This window comes from Tribolium madens, unplaced genomic scaffold, assembly GCF_015345945.1.
Source record: "Tribolium madens isolate multiple individuals breed KSU strain unplaced genomic scaffold, Tmad_KSU_1.1 Scaffold_19;HRSCAF=116;Tcas5.2_LG9, whole genome shotgun sequence".
In the NCBI taxonomy this organism is placed as follows: domain Eukaryota; kingdom Metazoa; phylum Arthropoda; class Insecta; order Coleoptera; family Tenebrionidae; genus Tribolium; species Tribolium madens.
This window is the reverse complement of record NW_025400983.1, coordinates 582,483-602,969: the sequence shown is the minus strand read 5'-3', so window position 1 is coordinate 602,969 and position 20,487 is coordinate 582,483. Positions and strand designations below refer to the sequence as shown.

Here is a 20,487-nt window from a genome sequence, read left to right as displayed (position 1 = left end):
AAAAATAATTAAATTCTACAGAAAAAGGGGTAAAAATAGTGTAGAAACATAAACTTTGAAACAAATTCTGTTTTAATTTACAAAAAGAATAAAAAAATAAAAAAACAAACAGTGCAATTGTATGAATCTACAGAAGAAGTTGAAATTCACAGGAAAGCTATATTTTTACAGAGAATTAAGTTTGTTTTATGTATTTACAGAAAGTGAAAAAAAACTATTGGCGAAAAACATGTTGTTATTAAAAATAAAATAGAAACACAAAAACACCTGGAAAATTAGGCAAATTTCAAAAAATGTACCTCACTGAATTTGATTTGAAACATAAACTTTGAAACAAATTCTCCGTAATTTACAGAAAAAAAAAAACAAGAAAATTATTTTTTAAGAATCTTCAGAAAAAAGATGAAAATAGTGTAAAAATAGTAATTCACAAAAAAATAATTAAATTCTACAGAAAAAGAAGTAAATTTCCTCGCAAATTGCCGGAAAATCCCTTTTTCACTCACACAAAAAGTGTCTTTTTCGCCTTCCATTTCCGAAATTTATCTTTGATTTCCTATTAAGCTGTTATGTGCAGATGCGCGACCTCCGCCACGACAATCTCAACGCTTTTATCGGCGCTTGCACCGACCCCCCAAACATTTGCATAGTCACCGAATATTGCACAAGAGGCAGTCTCAAGGTGAGTTAACACCCCGAGAAAAACCACCCCCCAAAAAAAAATTAGGACATTTTAGAGAACGACGATGTGAAACTCGACAATATGTTCATTGCATCTCTAGTCGGAGACATTTTAAGGGTAATTTTGAAAAAAAAGGGGGTGGAAAATGAAATTTTCCTATTTAGGGGATGATTTACCTCCACGACTCCCCCGTCCGATTTCACGGAGCTTTGCATTCAGCCAATTGCTTGGTGGATTCGCGATGGGTGGTGAAATTGGCCGATTTCGGCCTCCGGGAGTTCAAAAAGGGGGCGGAGGAGCCCGGAGTCAAAGATCCGGGGAAAGTCCGGGAAAAGTGCTACCGATTATTGTACAAAGCTCCCGAATTGTTGCGACTACAAGGCCAATTAGGGAGTCAAAAGGGTGACATTTATTCCTTCGGGATCATACTATACGAGTTGCATAGTCGACATGGCCCTTTCGGGACCACTGAATTGACCTACCCGGAAATTCTCAGTAAAATTATACACAATCCCGGACCACAACCCTTCAGGTATTTGAGAAATTCGCCTGAATTTGGCTGAAACTGGGTTTCAGGCCGCCACTTGAAGCGCTAGAAAACAGCTTCGATTTTGTGAGAGAGTGTCTGAAAGAGTGTTGGGCTGAAAATCCTGAAGAAAGGCCCGATTTTAAAAGCATCAGGACCAAACTCAGYCCTTTACGCAAAGGAATGTTAGTAGTGTTATCAAATTAATTACAAATTAATTAATTAATAAATTAATTAGGAGACCAAATATTTTCGATAACATGATGGCAATGATGGAGAAATATGCGAATAATTTGGAGGTGTTGGTCGACGAGCGAACCGATCAGTTACAAGAAGAGAAGAAGAAAACAGGTGAGTTGTTTTTCAGCTGAAAAATTTTTCAGTCCGCGTTTCAGAGGCGTTYTTATATGAAATGTTGCCGCGGCCTGTTGCCGAACAACTGAAACGGGGGAACAAAGTCGAAGCTGAAAGTTTCGATTGTGTGACGATTTATTTCAGCGATATTGTTGGGTTTACAGCCATGTCGGCTGAAAGCACGCCGTTACAGGTGATTTCAGGAGTGCGATAATTTTTTTTTTAATTTTCTTCCTCAAGGTTGTAGATTTTTTGAACGATCTTTATACTTGTTTCGATTCGATTATCGAACACTACGATGTTTATAAAGTGGAAACAATCGGGGATGCCTATATGGTGGTATGAAATAATTTTCAGGAACAAATATCTGGGCTTGCAGTTTATTTTTTTTATTTTCAGGTCAGCGGGCTTCCAATTCGGAACGACAATCAACATGCGGCTGAAATTGCCTCTATGTCTTTACATCTTTTAGCTGAAGTTAAACAGTTTACGATCAGACATCGACCCAAAGAGAAATTAATGCTGCGAATTGGGATTCATTCAGGTGAGATTTTTTAGTTTCAGGCTTAAATTCAGACGCTTTCTGACGAAAATTTGAAAACTGTGAGAAAAAACAAACAGAAAAAAATTTTTAGACGTAAAATCTCACACAATTCTGTTTAATTTTTTATGTTTTTTTTTTGTTTATTTATGTTAATTTTTATTCGTTTTTCTTTATTTCTTTTCTTTTTTTGGGTAACCTTGATTTTTTTCGTTTTCTGACTCGTATAAATAACTTTCCAAATTAATTTTATGAGACCATATGGAGATTATTTTCTAGCCAAAATTCGAAATTTTGAAAAAAAAAACAAAAATAAAAAGTTTACAATTTCGTCGCAAAATTCAGGTTTTCTAAATGTAAACTTTCACGTTAATACAAATTCTGTTTGATTTTTATTGAATTTTGAGTTTTCTTGAGAGTTCAATGGATTTTTGTTGAAAAGTTTGTTGAAAAATATATTCAGTGTTTTTTTGAGAATTTTCCTTGGGCTTTTTTTGAGTTTTGTTAAGTGATAATTATAATTTAAGTTTTGTTGAGAGTTTTCTTGAGAATCGATTTTTGTTGAGTTTTGTTGAATAGGAATTTAGTTGAAAGTTGTTGATTTTTTTCCATTTTTTAGCGAAAATTTGAAAATTTTAGAAAAAAGAAAAATAATTTTTTTTTAAATGTGTCCCAAAATTTAAGTTTTCTGAACGTAATATTTCACGATAAATACAAGTTTTGTTTGATTTTTCATGATTTTATAGGGGTTTTGTTGAGTTTTACTAAATTTTGTTGAGGTTTTTTGAGTTTTGTTGATTTTTGAAGAGTTTTCTGAAGAATCTTGTTGAGAAATTTGTTAATTTTTTTGAATTTTGTTGAGAATTTTATTGAAAGTTTTCTTGATAGTTTTGTTGATTTTGGTTTAGTTTTTAATAATAATGACATAATTTGAGTTTTGTTGATATTTGTCGAATGTTTTCTTAAATTTTTATGAATTATGTTGAGTTTTTTGAGTTTTCTTGTGGGTTGATTTTTTAATTTTTTTTATTTGCTTCAAACGCCCATAAACAATAATCTTATTGCTTTTGTTGAGTTTTATCGACTTTAAACTCACATAAATAACTAAGAAAAATAAATAATAATTAAAATAATAATAATAAAGTTAATAATAATAAAAATAAAATAATAAAAATAAATAATAAATGGGATTTCTGAGACCGGACGGAGACTGTTTTCTAGAGAAAATTCAAAAATTTGTGAAAAAAGTTTCAAATTTTACCGCAAAATTTAGGTTTTCTAGATGTAAATAAATACAAATTCTGTTTGATTTTTCTTGTTTTTTTGGTTTTCTTAAATTTTTTGAGTCTTGTTGATTTTTCTTGAGTTCTTTTGAGTTTTGTTGAGGGTGTTGTGGAGATTTTTTTAGGGTTTTAGAATTTTCTTAAGTTTTGATGTGTTTCATTAGGAGTTGATTTTGTTGATTTTCTTGTCGATTTTGTTGATTTTTTTCACAATTTTCCAGATATTTTGTCCTTTATTTCTCGAGTTTTTTTGGTGATTTCTCGTTTTTTTGTTGATTTTTTTTATAGATTTTGTTGATTTCTTTTGTCAATTTTCCTGATTTTTTATCGTTTTTTTTGTTGATTTTTTGTGATTTTTAACTTTTATCGATTTTTATTTGTCGATGTTTTGGTTGATTATTTGTCGATTTTTATTTTGTTATTTGTTGATTTTTTGTTATTTGTTGATTTTTTGTTAATTTTCTGTTGGTTTTTTGTTGATTTTTTTGATTTTTTTAGTTAATTTTTTTGTTGATTGTTTTGTTGATTTTTGTGTTGTTTTTTGTTGATTTTTTATTGATATTTGTTGAATATTTGTCGATTTTTTGTTGATATTTGTTGATCTTTTTGTTGATTTTGTTAACTTTTTGTTGATTTCTTACTTAATTTTTTTATTTTTTTTATTTTTTTGTTGATTTTCTGTTGGTCTTTTGTTGATTTTGTTGATTTTTTTAGTTAATTTTTTTGTTGATTTTTGTGTTGTTTTTTGTTGCTTTTTATTAATTTTTGTTGATTATTTGTCGATTTTTTGTTGATATTTGTTGATTTTTTGTTGATCTTTTTGTTGATTTTGTTGACTTCTTAGTTAATTTTTTTTAGTTAATTTTTTTGTTGATTATTTGTTGATTTTTTGGTTGATTATTTGTTAATTTTTTTTGATTTTATTGATTTTTTAGTTGATTTTTGTGTGACCTTGATTTTTTTAGGCCCAGTTTGTGCTGGTGTTGTCGGTTTAAAAATGCCCCGCTATTGCTTATTCGGCGACACCGTCAACACAGCAAGTCGAATGGAATCAACAGGGAGTCGTAAGTCCCAAATCCCAACCCCTAACAAAAATTCAACTAAAACTTTCCAGCATTGAAAATTCATTGCAGTACCGAATGCAAAGACCTTTTGCACAAACTAGGTGGRTACAACCTCGTCGAACGCGGCCTCGTCTCAATGAAAGGAAAAGGCGAACAACAAACCTTCTGGCTCCTCGGCGAAGACCCCCACTCCCGCAACCTCCGCAAAGAAGAGCGCGAAAAGCGCCGAATCAAAACCGAAACAGGAGCCAAATCGTACAAAAACGGCCAATTGGACCCCAACGGCCACTTCATAATCACCCGAAGCTCGTTAAAAAACAAAAACAGCATAGTCCGGAGCCCCATTCCGCGCTGCTCCTCCTTCGAGAGCCCCAAGAAGCTCCGCTTCGCCAGCGGCGACAACCTGGAGAAGAAAAGCGACTCGAACTTCCTCGAGGTCATCTCCGACAGCAGTCCTTGCAAGAACAAATCCTCCAATTCGCTCGATTGCTGCAGCGAAGCCTGGAAAACCTCCAGCACCTCGTGTCCTTGTATCGAAAATTTGGCCAATTCGGCGGCGACTCTCGCCCAATCCCAACTCTCAATGCTCTACAAAGACGAGAAAAACGTCAAAATGGTCAGACCAACGTGTTATAGTGTCCCAATGTTGTGCTCCTTGGCCGTTCCAAGACCTGTTATCCACACCATTTCGGCACCCACCAGTCCCAGGAAACTGGATCTAGTCGATTTGACCAAGTTTCCAGAGTGCGAGGAAGTCATCCCGTGGGCCGACTCCACACCCCTGCTCAAAATCACCAAACCCCAAGACTCGGAAACGGGGGTCTAACATTTTTGTTGCGTTTTTGGACTTAAGGCTCGTGTAATTTCTATTTATTGATGTTTATTGTATAWTATACGGACGTAACGGACTTTTATTTATTCCTCGAGTTGATTGTGTGACTAGAAAACCCGTTCCAAAACCAGGGTTTTAGAAACAAAAAGAGAGAGAATGTATTGCAGGTAACCTAACCTCAAAACAGTTTGAAACTCAATTTCACTCCAGTCAACAAAATTGAGGTTTTTATTATCTTATTGATGATTTTTTAACGATTTAAACAATTTGGTCTAATTTAATTCGATTTGAATGATTGAGTGACACTGAACAATTTTTTTTTGATCACAACTTTACTAGATTGGATCGAAAATATTGATGTATTTTTATCTTTCTCGAATATTTTTTCAGCTAGAAACACAATTATTTCAGAAAATTCCATAAAAACAATGCAATAATTCGACACATTTGACCAAAAATCGGCGTTATTTTTGCCCTTTTCAAGTGTTTAAGAGCACTTTTTTGAGATAAAAACAAAGAAAATTTTAAAAAAATTACAAAATTAAATCGAAATTGATAGTTTGTTGATTGAGTTCGTTTTTGAACTAGAGGTTCATTTATTTTGCAAAAATCTTCTACAAACACGATTAAAAATCACAAAAATGATTGATATTGATATTATTTTGTTCGTTTCACTCGATTTAACCGGTRTTTAACAAAATAACACAAAAATAAACCGAGAAAACACAAAATTTGGCCAAAAACGCTTTTAAACACGTTTTTGTACTAAAATCTCAGCTTTTTCGCTAGATTTCGCTAAAACAAACTAAATAATCAAGAAATTAAGTCTAAAATTACATTATTTTTGTATTTTTCGACTGGTTTAGAGCTAGAAACGAAATTATTATGCAAAAAAAGTCGAAAAATCACAGAATTCCGCCGAAAAGCATGCCATTTTTGCTTTTTTAAAGAGGTTAAGCAGGGTTTTAAGTTTAAAACTGTGTTTTTTCATGCGATGTGGGCGAAACAAATCGGATCTGGTAAATTTTATGTTTTTGATCTTGCAACACTGATTTCTATAAAATCAGTGTTGCCAGATGTGGTGAAATTTCACCAGATCTGGTGATTTTTATATTACTTTAATGATTTGTTGAAAAGTTTTGTAAAAATTCTAATTTCTGAGGATTTTTTAGAAACGTGACTGTAGTTCCAGCAGAAAATTAATATATTTTTAAATAATTTTTCGAGCATTAAATTTTATAATTATTGATATAGTAAATTCATTCAAAAATGATGACACTTTTTTTGTATTATTTTGAGCATTTTGCACGGTTTTTAGCCAGGCAGAAACTCAAATGCTAATTTTCTCAAAAACAAGGTTAAAAATCGCTTAAATGAAACAAAAAGTACATTATTTTGTACATTTCTGATCGTTTTAGAATGTTTTTAGCCAGAAACAAAGCTATTTTGCAACATTGCAAAATCTTAGCGTGAATTTCGCTCGATTTAGTTCGTTTTTGAACCAGAGACTCATTTATTTTGCAGGATATTGTCAAAATATGCTTAAACACAACAAAAATTACAAAATTTAGTCAAAAACAAGCCACAAATTCAACAAACTAGCCCAAAAACGGCGTGTTTTGTCTTTTTAAAAGACAAAAACACAAAAGTTTGAAATATTGCATTGAAACAGGATGAAAAATTACAAAATTAAATCGAAATTGATATAATTTTGTAGCTTGTTCGCCCGATTTAGTTCGTTTTTGAACCGGAGGTTGATTTATTTTTCAAAAATCTTCTTCAAACACGCTTAAAAATCACAAAAATGATTGATATTGATGTTATTTTGTTTGTCCCACTCGATTAACCGGTTTTTGAGCAAAATAAGACAAAAATAAGCCGAGAAAACGCAAAATTTGACCGAAAAAAAATCTGATTTTTCTCAATTATTACGCAAAATTTTGACGAAAACAAGCAGAAAAAATCACAGAACTCAGTTCTGGTGATTTTTTGTTCTTGATCTGGTAACACTGGTAATGTGGACGTTTCTGAGCTTGTATACCCACCGTACCAGTGGCGGCTCGTTTTGTAATTAAAAAAGGAGACGTTTATTACGACGTAATTAAATTAGGAAATACATTTATTCTATAAAAAAAAAAAGGGTTTTGAGCAAAGATATGTATATTTGGTCAAAACGAAATCTCCTAATCCCAAAGCATTGATCAACTTCCGTCTCAAAGTTTCACCTGAGGGTAACCTATAAAAAACAAATGTAAAATTGCAAGTAATATACATCTTTCCTGAAAAATTTTAATAAAACGAAACCAAATTTAAAAATTTCAAACCTATAATTCATGGCAAAAATTTACCCCTTATAAACCTCATTCTACGCCTATGTATTGTTTACAAATTGTGAGTTTACTTATTTGTGGAAAGAAATCGAAGATTTAGGGGATTTTGCACACTACATAGGAATAAACCATAGCGTTTTATGTAAAAACAGTGCAAAACACACTTAAAAATTGGAAAAATTACGATCAAAAAATGTGACAGCTGTCGACTGTCAAAAACAATAGGAATCGACCAATCACAAGCCATGTTTCTATGAACTTTAACCTAACCTCAAAATGGTTTGAAACTCAATTTCACAGGTTCTAGTCATCAAAATTGAGGTTTTTATTATCTCATTGATGATTTTTTAACAATTCGTGACAATTTGGTTTAATTTAACTCGATTTGAATTGAGTGACAGTTACCTAACCTCAAAGTGTGACAAGATCATGAGGATGGATATTTTGTCTGCAAATAGCGAGAATTTGCTCTCAATTTTCCCCCCCATCTTACGCAAGAACTTCAAGGAGTTGTTTTTGCACGGGAAAATCGGTAGTCAACTTTTTTGGGTTAATAAAAATTAATTATTATTTGTAGCTTTGACTCCTCTTGCCTTGACCGATGTTAGACCCACAAAAAGCTACACTCATGATAATCTGAGTTATTCATACGCCGTGAAGGTGCCCTACGCCAGTAAACGCCTCAATTGGGAGTTGATTTTCTCCCCCGAAGACACGAAATTCGCCCCCGATTTTAACTTCAACGACGACTCCTTTCATTTGGCTTACGACATCGATTCAGTCGTTGCGAATGTCCCCAGTTTGGAGCAGTGGAACGTGCACGACCCCAAATCCCTCTTCACAGTATTGAAACAATTCGTGGGGCTATACAAAAAGCAACAACTCGAGAAACTCAACGACAATATCTACGCCCATGTTAATTTCGAGTATCAGTCACTCGTGAGGGAAATCAACCCGAATGAAGTCGAGGTTTACTTGGAACACACGGGGGCACACTTTCTCATAAGTGTGAGAGTTGACGTTGCAGCCCTACCGGAGTATTTGCAACCAATCATGTAATTCCTAATRCCCCACTTGTGTGTTTTTTGTCTCATGATTGGTTCCAGGAGCGGGCAAAACGATTTTTTGAACCCCGGCGACGACACGTGTTACTTGAAAGTGTCGTTCGTGAAACTGGACGGCTCACGTGTCAACACCTCCCTACAATTGTCCCCACGTGTCGACCAGTTGGTAAATCGCAAGTTTTTCCACTTTCCCGACTACTCCAAYCACTCATCGCTCCCGAAATACGTGAAAAGTGTCACTGATTTGCTCCAAGAACACATTGAAAAACTTGTAGTTTACCACAAACTCAAGAAAGAGTTCATGACTTGTCTTTGCACAATACATGGGGAAAATATGCTCGAATTTGACACGGAAAAGTTTGACAAAGCTGTTGTTTTATTGGAAGTCGATGATTACCATTGTCTTGTGCAAATTGAGATTGGTATGAATCGCCGGTTAATAAATTAAACGCTTTCTTTACACTTGGGTAGACATACAGGSTGTTCGGTCCAAGTCGATAACACCTAAATTTACTTTTTTTTTCAAAAATTAAATTTTTAAATGATACTATTCATTCCTCGCTTTCTTAGTAAATGCATCAATTTTTTTTGGCACATCCGGTGTAGCKGGAAATGCTACCAAATTTAGTTTTTCAAATGGAACACTTGTGTTTTTTTGCTCAAAACAATCATAATTGGTATGAAAAATACGGTAAACCACTATTTATTACATTTTACTTRACATAATGCACTCAGAAAAMAATTTAAATTTTTGAATTTTATTGCAAATTTTGGCGGATTTTACTTGTCAAGGTATTCYTGCTTAGATACCGTTTAATTGTTAGTTTAACAAAGCCTAATTTGTCCATAAATCTTATTGAGATCTTTAATAATGGYTGATATTAATTACGACGAATTGGTAGATCAGRTTGAAGTGTTTTTTAAGTGCAATAAAAATAGAGCGGAAGCTGAAAGACAGCTGAAATACTCAAATAGAGTTCACCCAAATCGATGGAAATTTTCTTAAAAATAAAAAACCTGTGGTTTTTTAAAAATTCTAAGATTTAAGATGTTTTTTGATTGCATTGTGTTACGCAAAATGTAATAAATAGTGGTTTACAGTATTTTTCATGTCAATTATTATTGTTTCGAGCAAAAAAACATAGGTGTTCCATTTGAAAAACTAAATTTGGTAGCATTTCCGGCAACACCGGATGTGCTAAAAAAATTTGATACATTTATTAAGAAAGCTACGAATGAATATTATTACTTAAATATTTACTTTTTGAAAAAAAGAAGTAAGTTTAGGTGTTATCAGRCGGGGCGACTTGGACGGAACTCSCTGTATATCAAAATTTCCCGATGGTGGGGGGCGAGCTCGAGGAGGGGGACGGGATTAAAGGTGTCTTTTTTTGGTTTTTTGCCTATATCTCGGAAATTTTCATTTTATCTTCTTATCAAAATTATACCAGGTGAATAAAAATTATGGAACCAAACGTTTTTTGCTTAAACTATTTATATTTGAAAAAACCAATTGATGAGTGCTAAAGTACTATAAAAATGTGATGATTTAACAAGAATAAAATTTTTCAAAATTTCCTTTTATTTTTGAGTTCTCCAAAAAAAATTATTTTTTTTAAATGACAACCCTCTATAAAATCATTTTTCTCATAAAAGCTATACTCTAAGGATTACAACTATCTGCTTTATTTTTAATTTTTTCACAAATTACAATTTTGACAAAAAAAAATCGCATAACTCAAAAACAAAATTTTGTTCTGAAATTACGATCACATTTTTTATATTACTTTAATTTAATTTATAATAATTATTATTTTCCGGAGGCAAATGATTAAAAATAAAACCGCTTGGTTCCATACTTTATATTCACCCTGTATGTCTACCCAAGAATAAAGAAAGCGTTTAAAAAAAATTCCAACTCTCTAGGATTTTTTTCCACCGATTTGTCTAATTTGACTGGGCTATAAGAAAGTWTTGATTTGTTTTTTTAGGGAAAATTTTCCCCGAGGAYAGACCCACAGTGACCCTAATTTCGATCAATTGCCACCCTTTGGGGACCACTTGTCGCGAAAAAATCAACTACGAGTATGACCCTCACGCAACACCTGAGGAAATGTTGGCAAAACTGATCGATTCTCTCAGCGAAAACATCCAAAATTTCAAGAATCACCAACACTGATGATAAAAACAACAACTTTATTTACAATATTTGACTACAATTGAAACGAATAAGATTCTTATTTATTTAAATAAATCTTTATAAGTTAAATTAAATAATTGCTCCAATATCATAAACAAATCTATCACACTTAATGGTGGATCTTAAGATACGCATCCTCGAATAACTCCAACTCATGTGCCAAATAATTGGCTTTATTCCTCAACACCTTCGCCCTCCCTCCCGCATTCTCCAAAGTGGCCACCCCCTTCTCCAACTCCTTAAACTCCTTATCCATTTCACCGGTCGCTTCATCAACCACGTGACACAACCGTGCAAAAGTCCCACTCAACTCTTGCTGTACTTGATGACTACAATTCGCCGATGTTAAATCAACAATCATTTTCAATTTTCGAGTCGCATGATTGACATATTGTCTCTTAAAACTCTTCTCTTTCGCTTTATTCGTCCACGTGAGACGTTCATAGAGATAAAGACAGCTGTAGACAGCCCCCGTGACTGCAATAATCCTCCACCCGACTGTCTTAAACAAAAAACCGGCGACTAACAAACACCCCATTGTCCCCTGCGAGGACACGCCCATTATAGCCAAACGCGAAATCAACGACCAATCCTCGATGATCGAAGGCGGGCCGCCGTACAACATTCTGCCGTCGTATTGGTCGGTTGGCGTGGAGGGGATGACTGAATTCTGTGGACTCTCGCGTTTGTTTTTCAATGCGAGGAAATTAGCGCCACTACCGGCAAAACGTTGAATTAATGTTGTAATCCCCCATGAGAATCTAAACTCAAGATCCTCCTGAAAATCGGCACATAAATTATCGCAATTTAAACGATACAAAATCTCAAATGGTTGTCTTCGTGGTAATATAAAATTTGAAGCTGCTTTGTGATTTTCCGGTAGTAATTTCTCCATTCTTTCAGTCATTTCACGTTGACTCGCCTCCATATTCATTGCTAAAGCGGTCGAAAGTCGAGCTTTTAAATTCGAACCAAGACCGGTTTCAACATGCAAATGTAATTCTTTTTTATAAACATTCAAAACTAACGGTTCTGGATGAAATGGTAAATTAAATTCGTCAACAAGTGTACTCAAACGACGAATTTCCTCGTTTAAAGCTTTAGAAACGCGCTGTTCTACATCTTCAACCATTTGATGAATCTTCTGCTTCATTTCTTGCGTTATTACAATTAATTGTTCTTCAGTATAGTTGATTTTGTCGTTGACTTCTTTCTTCAAACGCAGTTTTTCTTCCTTCAATGTCTGCGRATCGTTGTAGATGTGGTCCAAAACCTCGCGAAGCTCACTGAAAAAAAAAAAAAAACGATTTAGCACCACGTGACTTGACAGTTGCTAGGCAACTCATATCATTACCTAGCAACTATTCACTCAGTTGCTAGGCAACTCATTATTACCTAGCAACTATTCACTCAGTTGCTAGGCAACTCATTATTACCTAGCAACTATTCACTCAGTTGCTAGGCAATGGTTTTGTTACTCAYATGTCTAGATTTAGTTTCAACTAACTTTGCTATGAATTTCCCGCGTTGTGAATGTTGTTCAAATTTCGTTTTGACGGCCGATTTCGAAATACATTCTTCGAATTTTCGTTCGAAATCCTGAAATTCGAAATATCGTGTTTGGAAACCTTCGGTAAGTGGTGTTGAAACTGTTTGTCCTTGTTCGGCTAYWCGTGCTTGTAGTACTTCTTTAGCCGAAATGAAAAAAATTCGTTCTTCGGCCTCTTTCGGTGTACAAACTTTTAATTCTTTGACGAGAAAATCAACGGCACGTTCTTGATGTTGTCGTCTAACCTGTGTGTAATTCATGTGAAATTAATTGAGGAGGGGAAAAATTCACATTGACGTGAATCCAACACTCACCTCTTCCTGTTCATTGCAATGCTTAAAAATGCGAGAAAAATCAATGTACAAGGTGGTTGTAGTTTTAGAGCCAGCGCAAAAAGAAATATTTCTAGTGTAAACCCTTCGGTTAAGTTCGGAAAATGCTCGGAACGCTTCTTTAAAAATTTATTTAAAAAAAAGTACTGACTAAAAAACAATTTTATTTAATTAGTGGTCATTTTTCGATCATAATCTTCAATCAAAAAAAATATCATGATGGGTTGCCATTAAAAAATTTTTTTTTTTTGTAAAACTCGAAAAACTAAAAGAAATTTCAAAAAATGTTATTCTTGATAAATAGTCACCTTTTAATTGTACTTTACACTACATTGATTATTTTTTTCGTAAAGTGTTTAGTTTACGAAAAAACGCTTGGTTCCATACTTTTTATTCACCCGGTATGGAGAATAAAATTCAATTAACTGGAATTTTTTGTAGATGATACAATTCTTTGATTTTTTTTCTGTGTTTTATGAAAATAGAATAATGATAAAGTTGATAGGTTTTGAATAATTAACATTTTAATATTGAAAACCTGAAACTTGGAATAATTAAAATGTTAATTACTCAAAATCCATCAACTTTTACATTATTCAATTTTCACAGTTACTATTAGAAAAAATCAAGGATTTTATCATGTAGAAAATATTCCAATTAATATTTTTTTACAATAGTAAAATAATAATAATAATAATAAAATAATGCAACTTTAAAAATTTATTAAAAAAAAAGTACTGACTAAAAAACAATTTTATTTAATTAGAGGTCATTTTAGATCATAATCTTCAATTAAAAAAATATCATGATGGGTTGCCATTTAAAATTTTTTTTTTCCAAAACTCTAAAACTAAAAGAATTTTCGAAAAATGTTATTCTTGATAAATAGTCACATTTTAATTGTACTTTACGCTACACTAATTATTTTTTTCGTAAAGTGCTTAGTTTACGAAAAAAACGCTTGGTTCCATACTTTTTATTCACCCGGTATAGAGAATAAAAATTCAATTAACTGGAAAATTTTGACAATTTTATTTAATTAGAGGTCATTGTTAGATCATAATCTTCAATTAAAGAAATTATCACGATGGGTTGCCATTTAAAATAAAAAATTTCCCAAAACTCGAAAACTAAAAGAATTTTCGAAAAATGTTATTCTTGATAAATAGTCACATTTTAATTGTACTTTACGCTACACTAAAGTGTTTAGTTTACGTAAAAAACGCTTGGTTCCATACTTTTTTTTATTCACCCGGTATGGAGAATAAAAATTCAATTAACTGGAATATTTTGTACATGATAAAATTCTTTGATTTTTTTTCTGTGTTTTATAAAAATCGAATAATAATAAAGTTGATAGGTTTTGAATAATTAACATTTTAAAATTGAAAACCTGAAACCTGAAATAATTAAAATGTTAATTACTCAAAATTAATCAACTTCTACATTATTCAATTTTCACAGTTACTATTAGAAAAAATCAAGAAATTTATCTTGTAACTAATATTTTTTTTTAATCAATTAGAAACATTTATTTTTGCGCCGACTTTAAAACTTGGGACACCCTGTATGAATTATAAAGAAAAACTAATTTAAAAAAAGCGTCAAATCAAAAAAATAGTGACAAAAAGCAATGCAATGCAAACAAAAATCGAGGTGTTTGCGAATTTCCATCACCCACCTGATCCAAAAACTCTGGTTCGGTTGCAGAAGCATCCCATCGATTATTCAAAATAAAAATGTTGGGTTTTGAGAGTCGAGTCGAAACTTTATGAAAAAAATTCTTCTCCTAACAATTCAAATTATCAAAAAAAAATCAACAAAAAAAAAGTAATTTAATTACCGTAACCATAAGTGTCGATTCAGCATTAGCGACTAAAACAAAAACATCAGCATCTAAACAATGTTTGTCAATCCATTCGTCTAAATTCGGCGTAACATCAACTCCTGGCGAATCAACAAAAACAACATCGTCTCGTAACAAAAGACAACGATTTCGTGGCCAATAAACACGCACCATTTGCGATTCATTGAGTTTTTCCTTGCATAAAGCGTGTGCTAATTGGCCGACTGATTCCACAGCGCAATGTTCAGTGGAACCTTCAAGAACCAAATATGGTTCATCAGATGGGGAACCTTCAACTTGTAGAAAACAATTGGTAGTGTGCCCAATCCCAGATGGGAGGATTTTATCACGCAACATGGCATTAATTACTGAACTTTTCCCATTGGAAGTGCGCCCAAAAAACGCAACTTTCATATGGTCACGACTCAAAACATCCCGAATTCCGTGTACTTTACTCACAAACTCTTCGGTTTTCCTCACTCTATCTTGATTTACGATTTCTTGGAGTTTCTCGATTTCTGGGGGAATTTCGTTAGTTTTTTTCAAATGTCACTCTTCACTCACACTCACCATGCATGTATTCAACAGCATCCTTGACGTAGTCTTCAATTTCGCCGAAAATATCGTTGATTTTCTTCTTCGCTTTGACGAAAATCTGCAAGGGGGAGTTGTCAGTGGCTTGTCGGGGGCCTCTGGGGTCAACCATGCTCGCAGGTATGGCTTTATTATGGGGGCCATCGCCCGACATTAACGAAATCGTGCGGTTTATGTAAGCAGCCATGAAATGGGGTGCCAATCTACCATGCAGCAGCAACTGAAACAAAAATAACAAACTTAGAAACATTGAGTGTTTTAATAAGCGACATGCGATCGGTGTGACACGTTTCACACATAAATTGTGAAAAAACCTGCTCGTTTGTGGGCATTTCGACGACTGGGGCCTGGAGTGATCTAACCTCAAATTACAGTCCTCGAAAAATAAAAATTGATACAATTTACGGTGTGTTTATATCAAAACGGGTCAATACATACCTAAAGCGCATTAAATGTATATAAATACGTTATTTATAACACCAAAAATAAATAAAACGGTATAAATATATTTATAGATGACTTGACACGAAAACTGTCAAACTATTCAATTGTTTCGTATCTAGAGAAAATATTTCAATTAATAATAAGTTCCATACCAATAATTGTCATCTCATTGGGTGAATTAACTTACATTTTGGATTTTTTGATTACGTAATTATTATTTTTGAGGCGATTACTGCAAAGCACGAGTTTTTGATAATTTCGACAAATTGACATTTATTTGGGAATTTTATCTCCCACAGGTTGGCATTACAACAGTCAATTAAAATATTTGTCGACAGTTTAACAATTTAAAAGACTCAAAAAATAAATCAATAAAGATTTGTGCACAATTGGTATTAACAATTTCTTTAAAATTATGTTAAAATCAGAATAAATTGGTGGAGAATTTGAATTTCATTTTTGTTACGTTGGTAGTTTTGCACCAACTGTCACCGATTGTTGTCTTAACTGTCATTTCGATTTTTACAAATTTCAGGTAATTTCCCGTAATAACCACACAAGTGTTTTAATTTTGTTTTTGTGGTTGCAGTCATGAGCGACCAGGAGTCGGAGACCCCCCCCGAGATGAGCCCCCACGACGTGGAGAAACAGGAAGAGGCGAAACTCAAAGCCAAGTACGCGGGGTCGTCGGGTGCCCCCAACCGACTCATGGGGGGTCATTCGGCCTTCCTGCAGAAACGTTTGGCCAAAGGACAGAAATTCTTCGATTCGGGGGATTACCAAATGGCCAAGCAGAAACTAGGAGGTGTGAATAAGGTGAAAACGGTCCCTGTGCCTGGATTCACCACTGGTGAAGCAATCCCGACGCCTGAGACTGTACCCGCGAGAAAAACGTCCATTATACAACCGTCTAAATTCACGTCGAATGTCAGCTAGTTTTTTAAGTAACGTTTAAGTTTGTAGTTGTTGGTTCCTTACTAATTTATTTTGTTTATTACACACTTTTCACTAAATGGGATTCAGATATTGGCATTTTTTAAGTACTCAATAAATTTTTTCTTTCCAATGTTTGAGTGTGTTTGAATTTGGCGCCTGTGACAAGTGTCGAAGCAATGGGCAAAAATAAAATCCCTAGTTTAATGTCAAAAGTTTGAGGTTATGTTGATCAAATAAGCTTATTTCTACTCAAAAATGAGTTGTGAGTATTTGTCTAAAACCATAACTTTGAAGGATTTTGATCGAATTTGCCGGACTTGTCTCGGAGACAACCAAATAAGTCCTATCATGGATACACTAATTGGGGACCTCAAAYCAGTGGAATTGCTCGACTCTTGTGTGACATTAAAAGTGGAAAAAACTGATTTTTTGCCTCAAAATATCTGTGAATCATGTCTGAATGAACTTTACCGTTTTTACACGTTTAAAAAACAGTGTCGTGATAATGAAGCCGTATTGAAATTATTTCTTGAAGAGTCGTCCCAACCTGAGGAGAAATACGACCCTGAAGAGGAATTTTCATTCAACATAACTAAAGAAGAAGAGAAAGAAGTTGAAAAAACGCCAGAAAACCACGACGAAAGCCCCAAAAAGCGGAGATACACCGAACCGAAAGTCCACAAATGTGAAATCTGCAATAAAATCTTCACTCGTAGCAAACTCCGCCAACACATGCGCACCCACACCAAGGAGAAGCCCTACACGTGCGAAATCTGCTTCCAAAGTTTCAGTATGCAGGGCAATTTGAAACGCCACAAAATGATTCACACAGGGGAACGCCCCCACGTGTGCTCCACCTGTGGCCGGGGCTTCATCCAATCCACGTCGCTCCACGCCCACGAGAAAGTCCACGCCCAGGAAGAACAACTCTCGGTTGCCAAGAGCGACCCAATGAAATTCCTCTGTTCGTACTGTGGGCGTGGCTTCAAACGCTTCGGCCGCTACAACGCCCACTTGGCGAAACACACCTCCTGGACGAAATACGTCAAGAAACAGGAACCGGAAGAAGTGCGTCAACACATTTGCGAGATTTGCTCGCGAGGTTACAAAACCAAAAACTTGTTAAAAGCCCACAGTTTGACACACGGGGAGAAATCCTTCCTGTGCAACGAATGTGGCAAAGGGTTTTTCACAAAGGCGGCATTGGAGTCACACCTCCGAGTCCACACGGGGGAAAAACCCCACACGTGTCTCATCTGTCAAAAATCCTTCGCCCATGTGGGCAGTTTTGARGCCCATGTCTTAATTCATTCAGGATTTAAACCCTACGATTGCAACTATTGTTGCAAATCCTTCACACAACTGTCACACTTGACCTACCATCTGAGGACACATAGCGGCGAAAGGCCCTTTTCGTGCACTTTCTGTGGCAAAAGCTTCGCCCTTAAGGGCAACTTGACAGTACATGTGAGGACACACACGGGGGAGACGCCCTATCTGTGCCCCATTTGTGGAAAGGGATTCTACGACTCCAGCAGCATGAAAAAACATCAGCGCAACCACAGGGAGCCCCCCACGCAACAAACGTCAGATATTGTATCATAAATAAATTTCGTAACATGAAATTGTGTTTTATTACGGGTTAAGAGGTGAAAGACAKAAAAAATCGTCTGGTTGCTACCCAACAGAATTAATAATAGCATGACATGTGTTTGTTACCATGGATACGTACGTAGTCGCTATGGTAATGCAACTGTTACCATGGAAACGTAGTATTGTAGAGGAATAAAAATGAGATAACCATGGATACATACGTGGTTGCTATGGTAATGCAACTATTACCATGGAAACGTAGTATTGTAGAGGAATAAAATATATTTGAAATAAAATGATACAAAATAAGACCTTAATTTTCCTTATCTTGACTCGATTGACTAGCCTGTGATGTGTTCGCCCCCAGGTCTCCCGTAATGCACGGAATGCTGGGTATTTGCCAGCCCTGTTTGGAGAATCCTGAATATTGTGCRGTCATGGGTTTGATGGGTGATGGTAGATTCGTCCCATCGTCTGTCTCTACGAATGGTAGTACAAAATCGTCCGGTTTTGTGGGTATTAAAGGGGCTTGTGTTATAGTACACGTACTACCAACTGGACTAAAAGGATCTGGAGTAAAACTTGGGGATTTTCTTTTTTCTGGTGTTAATTCATTTAAGCTATTTTCACCACTCAAATCGGAGAAATCAATATCGTAGTTGATTTTCGAAAGACTGTGATCATTTTCAATTGGTGAATTTTTACCACCAACACAAGGTGTGATGTCTAATTGTAGTTTAGTTTTAGCATCGTCGATATTACTCTGAGCGATTTGTAGATTTTGCAAGAAGAAATTTTGGTGAGTGTCATCGTGGACAATTTTTGATTCGGTTTTGAGCTCTTCGGGTGTTTTCCTCGGCTTAATTATAAGTGGAGTTCGTTCTAAAACCGCATTAACTTTCTCATTCATCTCCTCTTTGAATTTTAAAATATCATCAGTGAGTTTTTTCGTCTCATCTTGAACGGTATTCGTCCGAATTGACAAGTCTTTGAGAAGAGATAAATGTTCACAGAGTTGGTGCATCCCCTCACATGCCACTAGGGCCGATTCCCATGCACTTACTGCAGTTATTTCACCGTTCATATAACCCTCGAATTCCTGCTGTGGCATATTTAACGATTCAGCTGTTAAATTTTCAATAAATGAAACGGCACAACACTGAAATCAACACAATTAATTAAAATTGACTCAAATCGTGTTTTAAACTACCAAATTAGTGAAATAATAACCAGCCTCGCCTTGCATTAATCTACTATCGTTGCAAAATCGTGTCACGTAAAGAATATTACTTTTGAGTCGTGCTGGATTTGCTTTTAAAACAATGAAAATGAGTGCTGGTAGAAATTCATCAGCACTAACAGGACCACCTTGACAATGTTGTAAAACTTTGACAACACTCTGACAACAGGAAACAACACAAGAGAGTTTTTCTTGTGGTGCTTTCATCGAATCCATTCCTAGTAAATGTGTGATTGCTGTGTAAACTAAATCTCTAACTTCTATACTAGTTTCGCTAATGCAACAGTCTAAATGGTGGGCATTGACCCAACTAAGTTTGCGTATGCGTTCTTGAATGATTAAATCCTTTTCTTCGTCGTTAGTACTCGGAGGACAAAACAACCAACTAAACAAAAATTGGTTAGTTTAAATCATTGGAAACAACACAATACAAACCTGTAGAGACTAACCATGACATACTTTTCGAAAAAATCCAGTAACTCATCACGGACGTCGGTGGTAACTTCCTGATAAGTTTCCGTATTATTGACTCGATTACTGTACAAATTGTAATATTTCTGTGCCATTTCTGCGATATCCTCGATCGGTTTATTCTCCAACTCGCTGTAAATCTTCGTTGTGAAGGARTGAACACACTTGAAAAAATCCCGACGGACTTGCTCCCCCCACACACCATACAACGAAATAAACTCAGCTGTCAACTTATCAGCATCGGGATTTGCCTGTCTCAAATCTAAATGACGCTCCGGACGACCCGAATCTACAATTATTATTGTATTAACACAAATTATATTATCACTTTTATTTTTAACCTTTGGCGTTCGAAGTTTTCCGAAAAACAGGCAAACTTTTCAAGTATTTGTTCTTCTTGTCGGTCTGTTGACGTTTCTTCTCTTCGAATTTCGAAAAACCGGAAACGACTTTCGTTGGGTCGGAGTGGCGCGCCCCCTTGCGTTGGCGCTCCTGGTCCATGTGGTTGCGGTAGCATTTCGAACAGTACCCTAACAAAAATAAGAAAATTTAAAAATGGGACGCCACTGGACCAGTAAACGTTGCCATGGTGTGGGGATTTTTTGG

At 34.9% G+C, this 20,487-nt stretch overlaps 6 protein-coding genes and 1 long non-coding RNA gene across 10 annotated transcripts in view; 4 read left to right on the top strand and 3 right to left on the bottom strand.

The window, feature by feature from the left end:
* Positions 1-5,368, top strand: part of LOC123009764 (receptor-type guanylate cyclase Gyc76C) — a 54,938-nt gene extending 49,570 nt beyond the window's left edge. The window contains exons 8-17 of the mRNA XM_044406284.1: positions 578-682; positions 728-799; positions 847-1,214; positions 1,259-1,393; positions 1,447-1,559; positions 1,604-1,755; positions 1,803-1,901; positions 1,962-2,106; positions 4,352-4,450; positions 4,501-5,368. Of these exons, the coding sequence (XP_044262219.1) occupies positions 578-682; positions 728-799; positions 847-1,214; positions 1,259-1,393; positions 1,447-1,559; positions 1,604-1,755; positions 1,803-1,901; positions 1,962-2,106; positions 4,352-4,450; positions 4,501-5,276 (2,064 nt within the window). The 3' untranslated portion in view covers positions 5,277-5,368. The remainder of the gene's footprint in view (positions 1-577; positions 683-727; positions 800-846; positions 1,215-1,258; positions 1,394-1,446; positions 1,560-1,603; positions 1,756-1,802; positions 1,902-1,961; positions 2,107-4,351; positions 4,451-4,500) is intronic.
* Positions 5,369-7,424: 2,056 nt separating this feature from the next.
* LOC123015904 lies at positions 7,425-7,817 on the bottom strand. The gene is made up of 2 exons (XR_006413408.1): positions 7,607-7,817; positions 7,425-7,518 (listed from the first exon to the last, which is right to left on the bottom strand). It is a non-coding gene; the product is annotated as an uncharacterized LOC123015904 (long non-coding RNA).
* Positions 7,818-7,825: 8 nt separating this feature from the next.
* Positions 7,826-10,950, top strand: LOC123015901 (BRISC and BRCA1-A complex member 2-like). The gene is made up of 4 exons (XM_044415962.1): positions 7,826-8,144; positions 8,190-8,667; positions 8,719-9,098; positions 10,668-10,950. The coding sequence occupies exons 1-4, from the start codon at positions 8,042-8,044 to the stop codon at positions 10,853-10,855; spliced, it is 1,149 nt and encodes a 382-aa protein (XP_044271897.1). The 5' UTR covers positions 7,826-8,041; the 3' UTR covers positions 10,856-10,950.
* Positions 10,853-15,931, bottom strand: LOC123015900 (transmembrane GTPase Marf). 3 transcript variants are annotated; one of them, XM_044415959.1, is made up of 7 exons: positions 15,829-15,929; positions 15,636-15,756; positions 15,174-15,417; positions 14,601-15,121; positions 14,439-14,546; positions 12,384-12,670; positions 10,853-12,162 (listed from the first exon to the last, which is right to left on the bottom strand). In XM_044415959.1, exons 3-7 carry the CDS (start codon positions 15,382-15,384, stop codon positions 10,986-10,988), a joined length of 2,304 nt encoding a protein of 767 aa, XP_044271894.1. In that variant the 5' UTR covers positions 15,385-15,417; positions 15,636-15,756; positions 15,829-15,929; the 3' UTR covers positions 10,853-10,985. The 3 variants fall into 3 exon arrangements, with proteins under 3 accessions (XP_044271894.1, XP_044271893.1, XP_044271895.1); XM_044415958.1 differs by lacking the exon at positions 15,636-15,756 and having other exon boundaries at positions 15,829-15,931; XM_044415960.1 differs by lacking the exon at positions 15,636-15,756 and having other exon boundaries at positions 15,794-15,908.
* Positions 15,932-16,093: 162 nt separating this feature from the next.
* Positions 16,094-16,711, top strand: LOC123015903 (alpha-endosulfine). Its single transcript, XM_044415964.1, has 2 exons — positions 16,094-16,176; positions 16,231-16,711. Exon 2 carries the CDS (start codon positions 16,233-16,235, stop codon positions 16,575-16,577), a length of 345 nt encoding a protein of 114 aa, XP_044271899.1. The 5' UTR covers positions 16,094-16,176; positions 16,231-16,232; the 3' UTR covers positions 16,578-16,711.
* Positions 16,712-16,791: 80 nt separating this feature from the next.
* LOC123015418 (gastrula zinc finger protein XlCGF57.1-like) lies at positions 16,792-18,333 on the top strand. Its single transcript, XM_044415119.1, has one exon. It carries the CDS (start codon positions 16,833-16,835, stop codon positions 18,180-18,182), a length of 1,350 nt encoding a protein of 449 aa, XP_044271054.1. The 5' UTR covers positions 16,792-16,832; the 3' UTR covers positions 18,183-18,333.
* A 101-nt stretch (positions 18,334-18,434) lies between these two features.
* The window catches only part of LOC123015417 (rab5 GDP/GTP exchange factor), a 6,352-nt gene continuing 4,299 nt past the window's right edge, over positions 18,435-20,487 (bottom strand). For both annotated transcript variants that reach the window (XM_044415118.1, XM_044415117.1), the window contains 4 exons: positions 20,223-20,411; positions 19,846-20,170; positions 19,381-19,795; positions 18,435-19,329 (listed from right to left, as the gene is read on the bottom strand). In XM_044415118.1, coding sequence (XP_044271053.1) covers positions 18,484-19,329; positions 19,381-19,795; positions 19,846-20,170; positions 20,223-20,411 — 1,775 coding nt within the window. In that variant the 3' untranslated portion in view covers positions 18,435-18,483. The remainder of the gene's footprint in view (positions 19,330-19,380; positions 19,796-19,845; positions 20,171-20,222; positions 20,412-20,487) is intronic.

Coding starts and splice junctions, on each gene's coding strand:
- LOC123015903 (XM_044415964.1), top strand. CDS start 16,233: ATGAGCGACCAGGAGTCGGAGACCCCCCCCGAGATGAGCCCCCACGAC.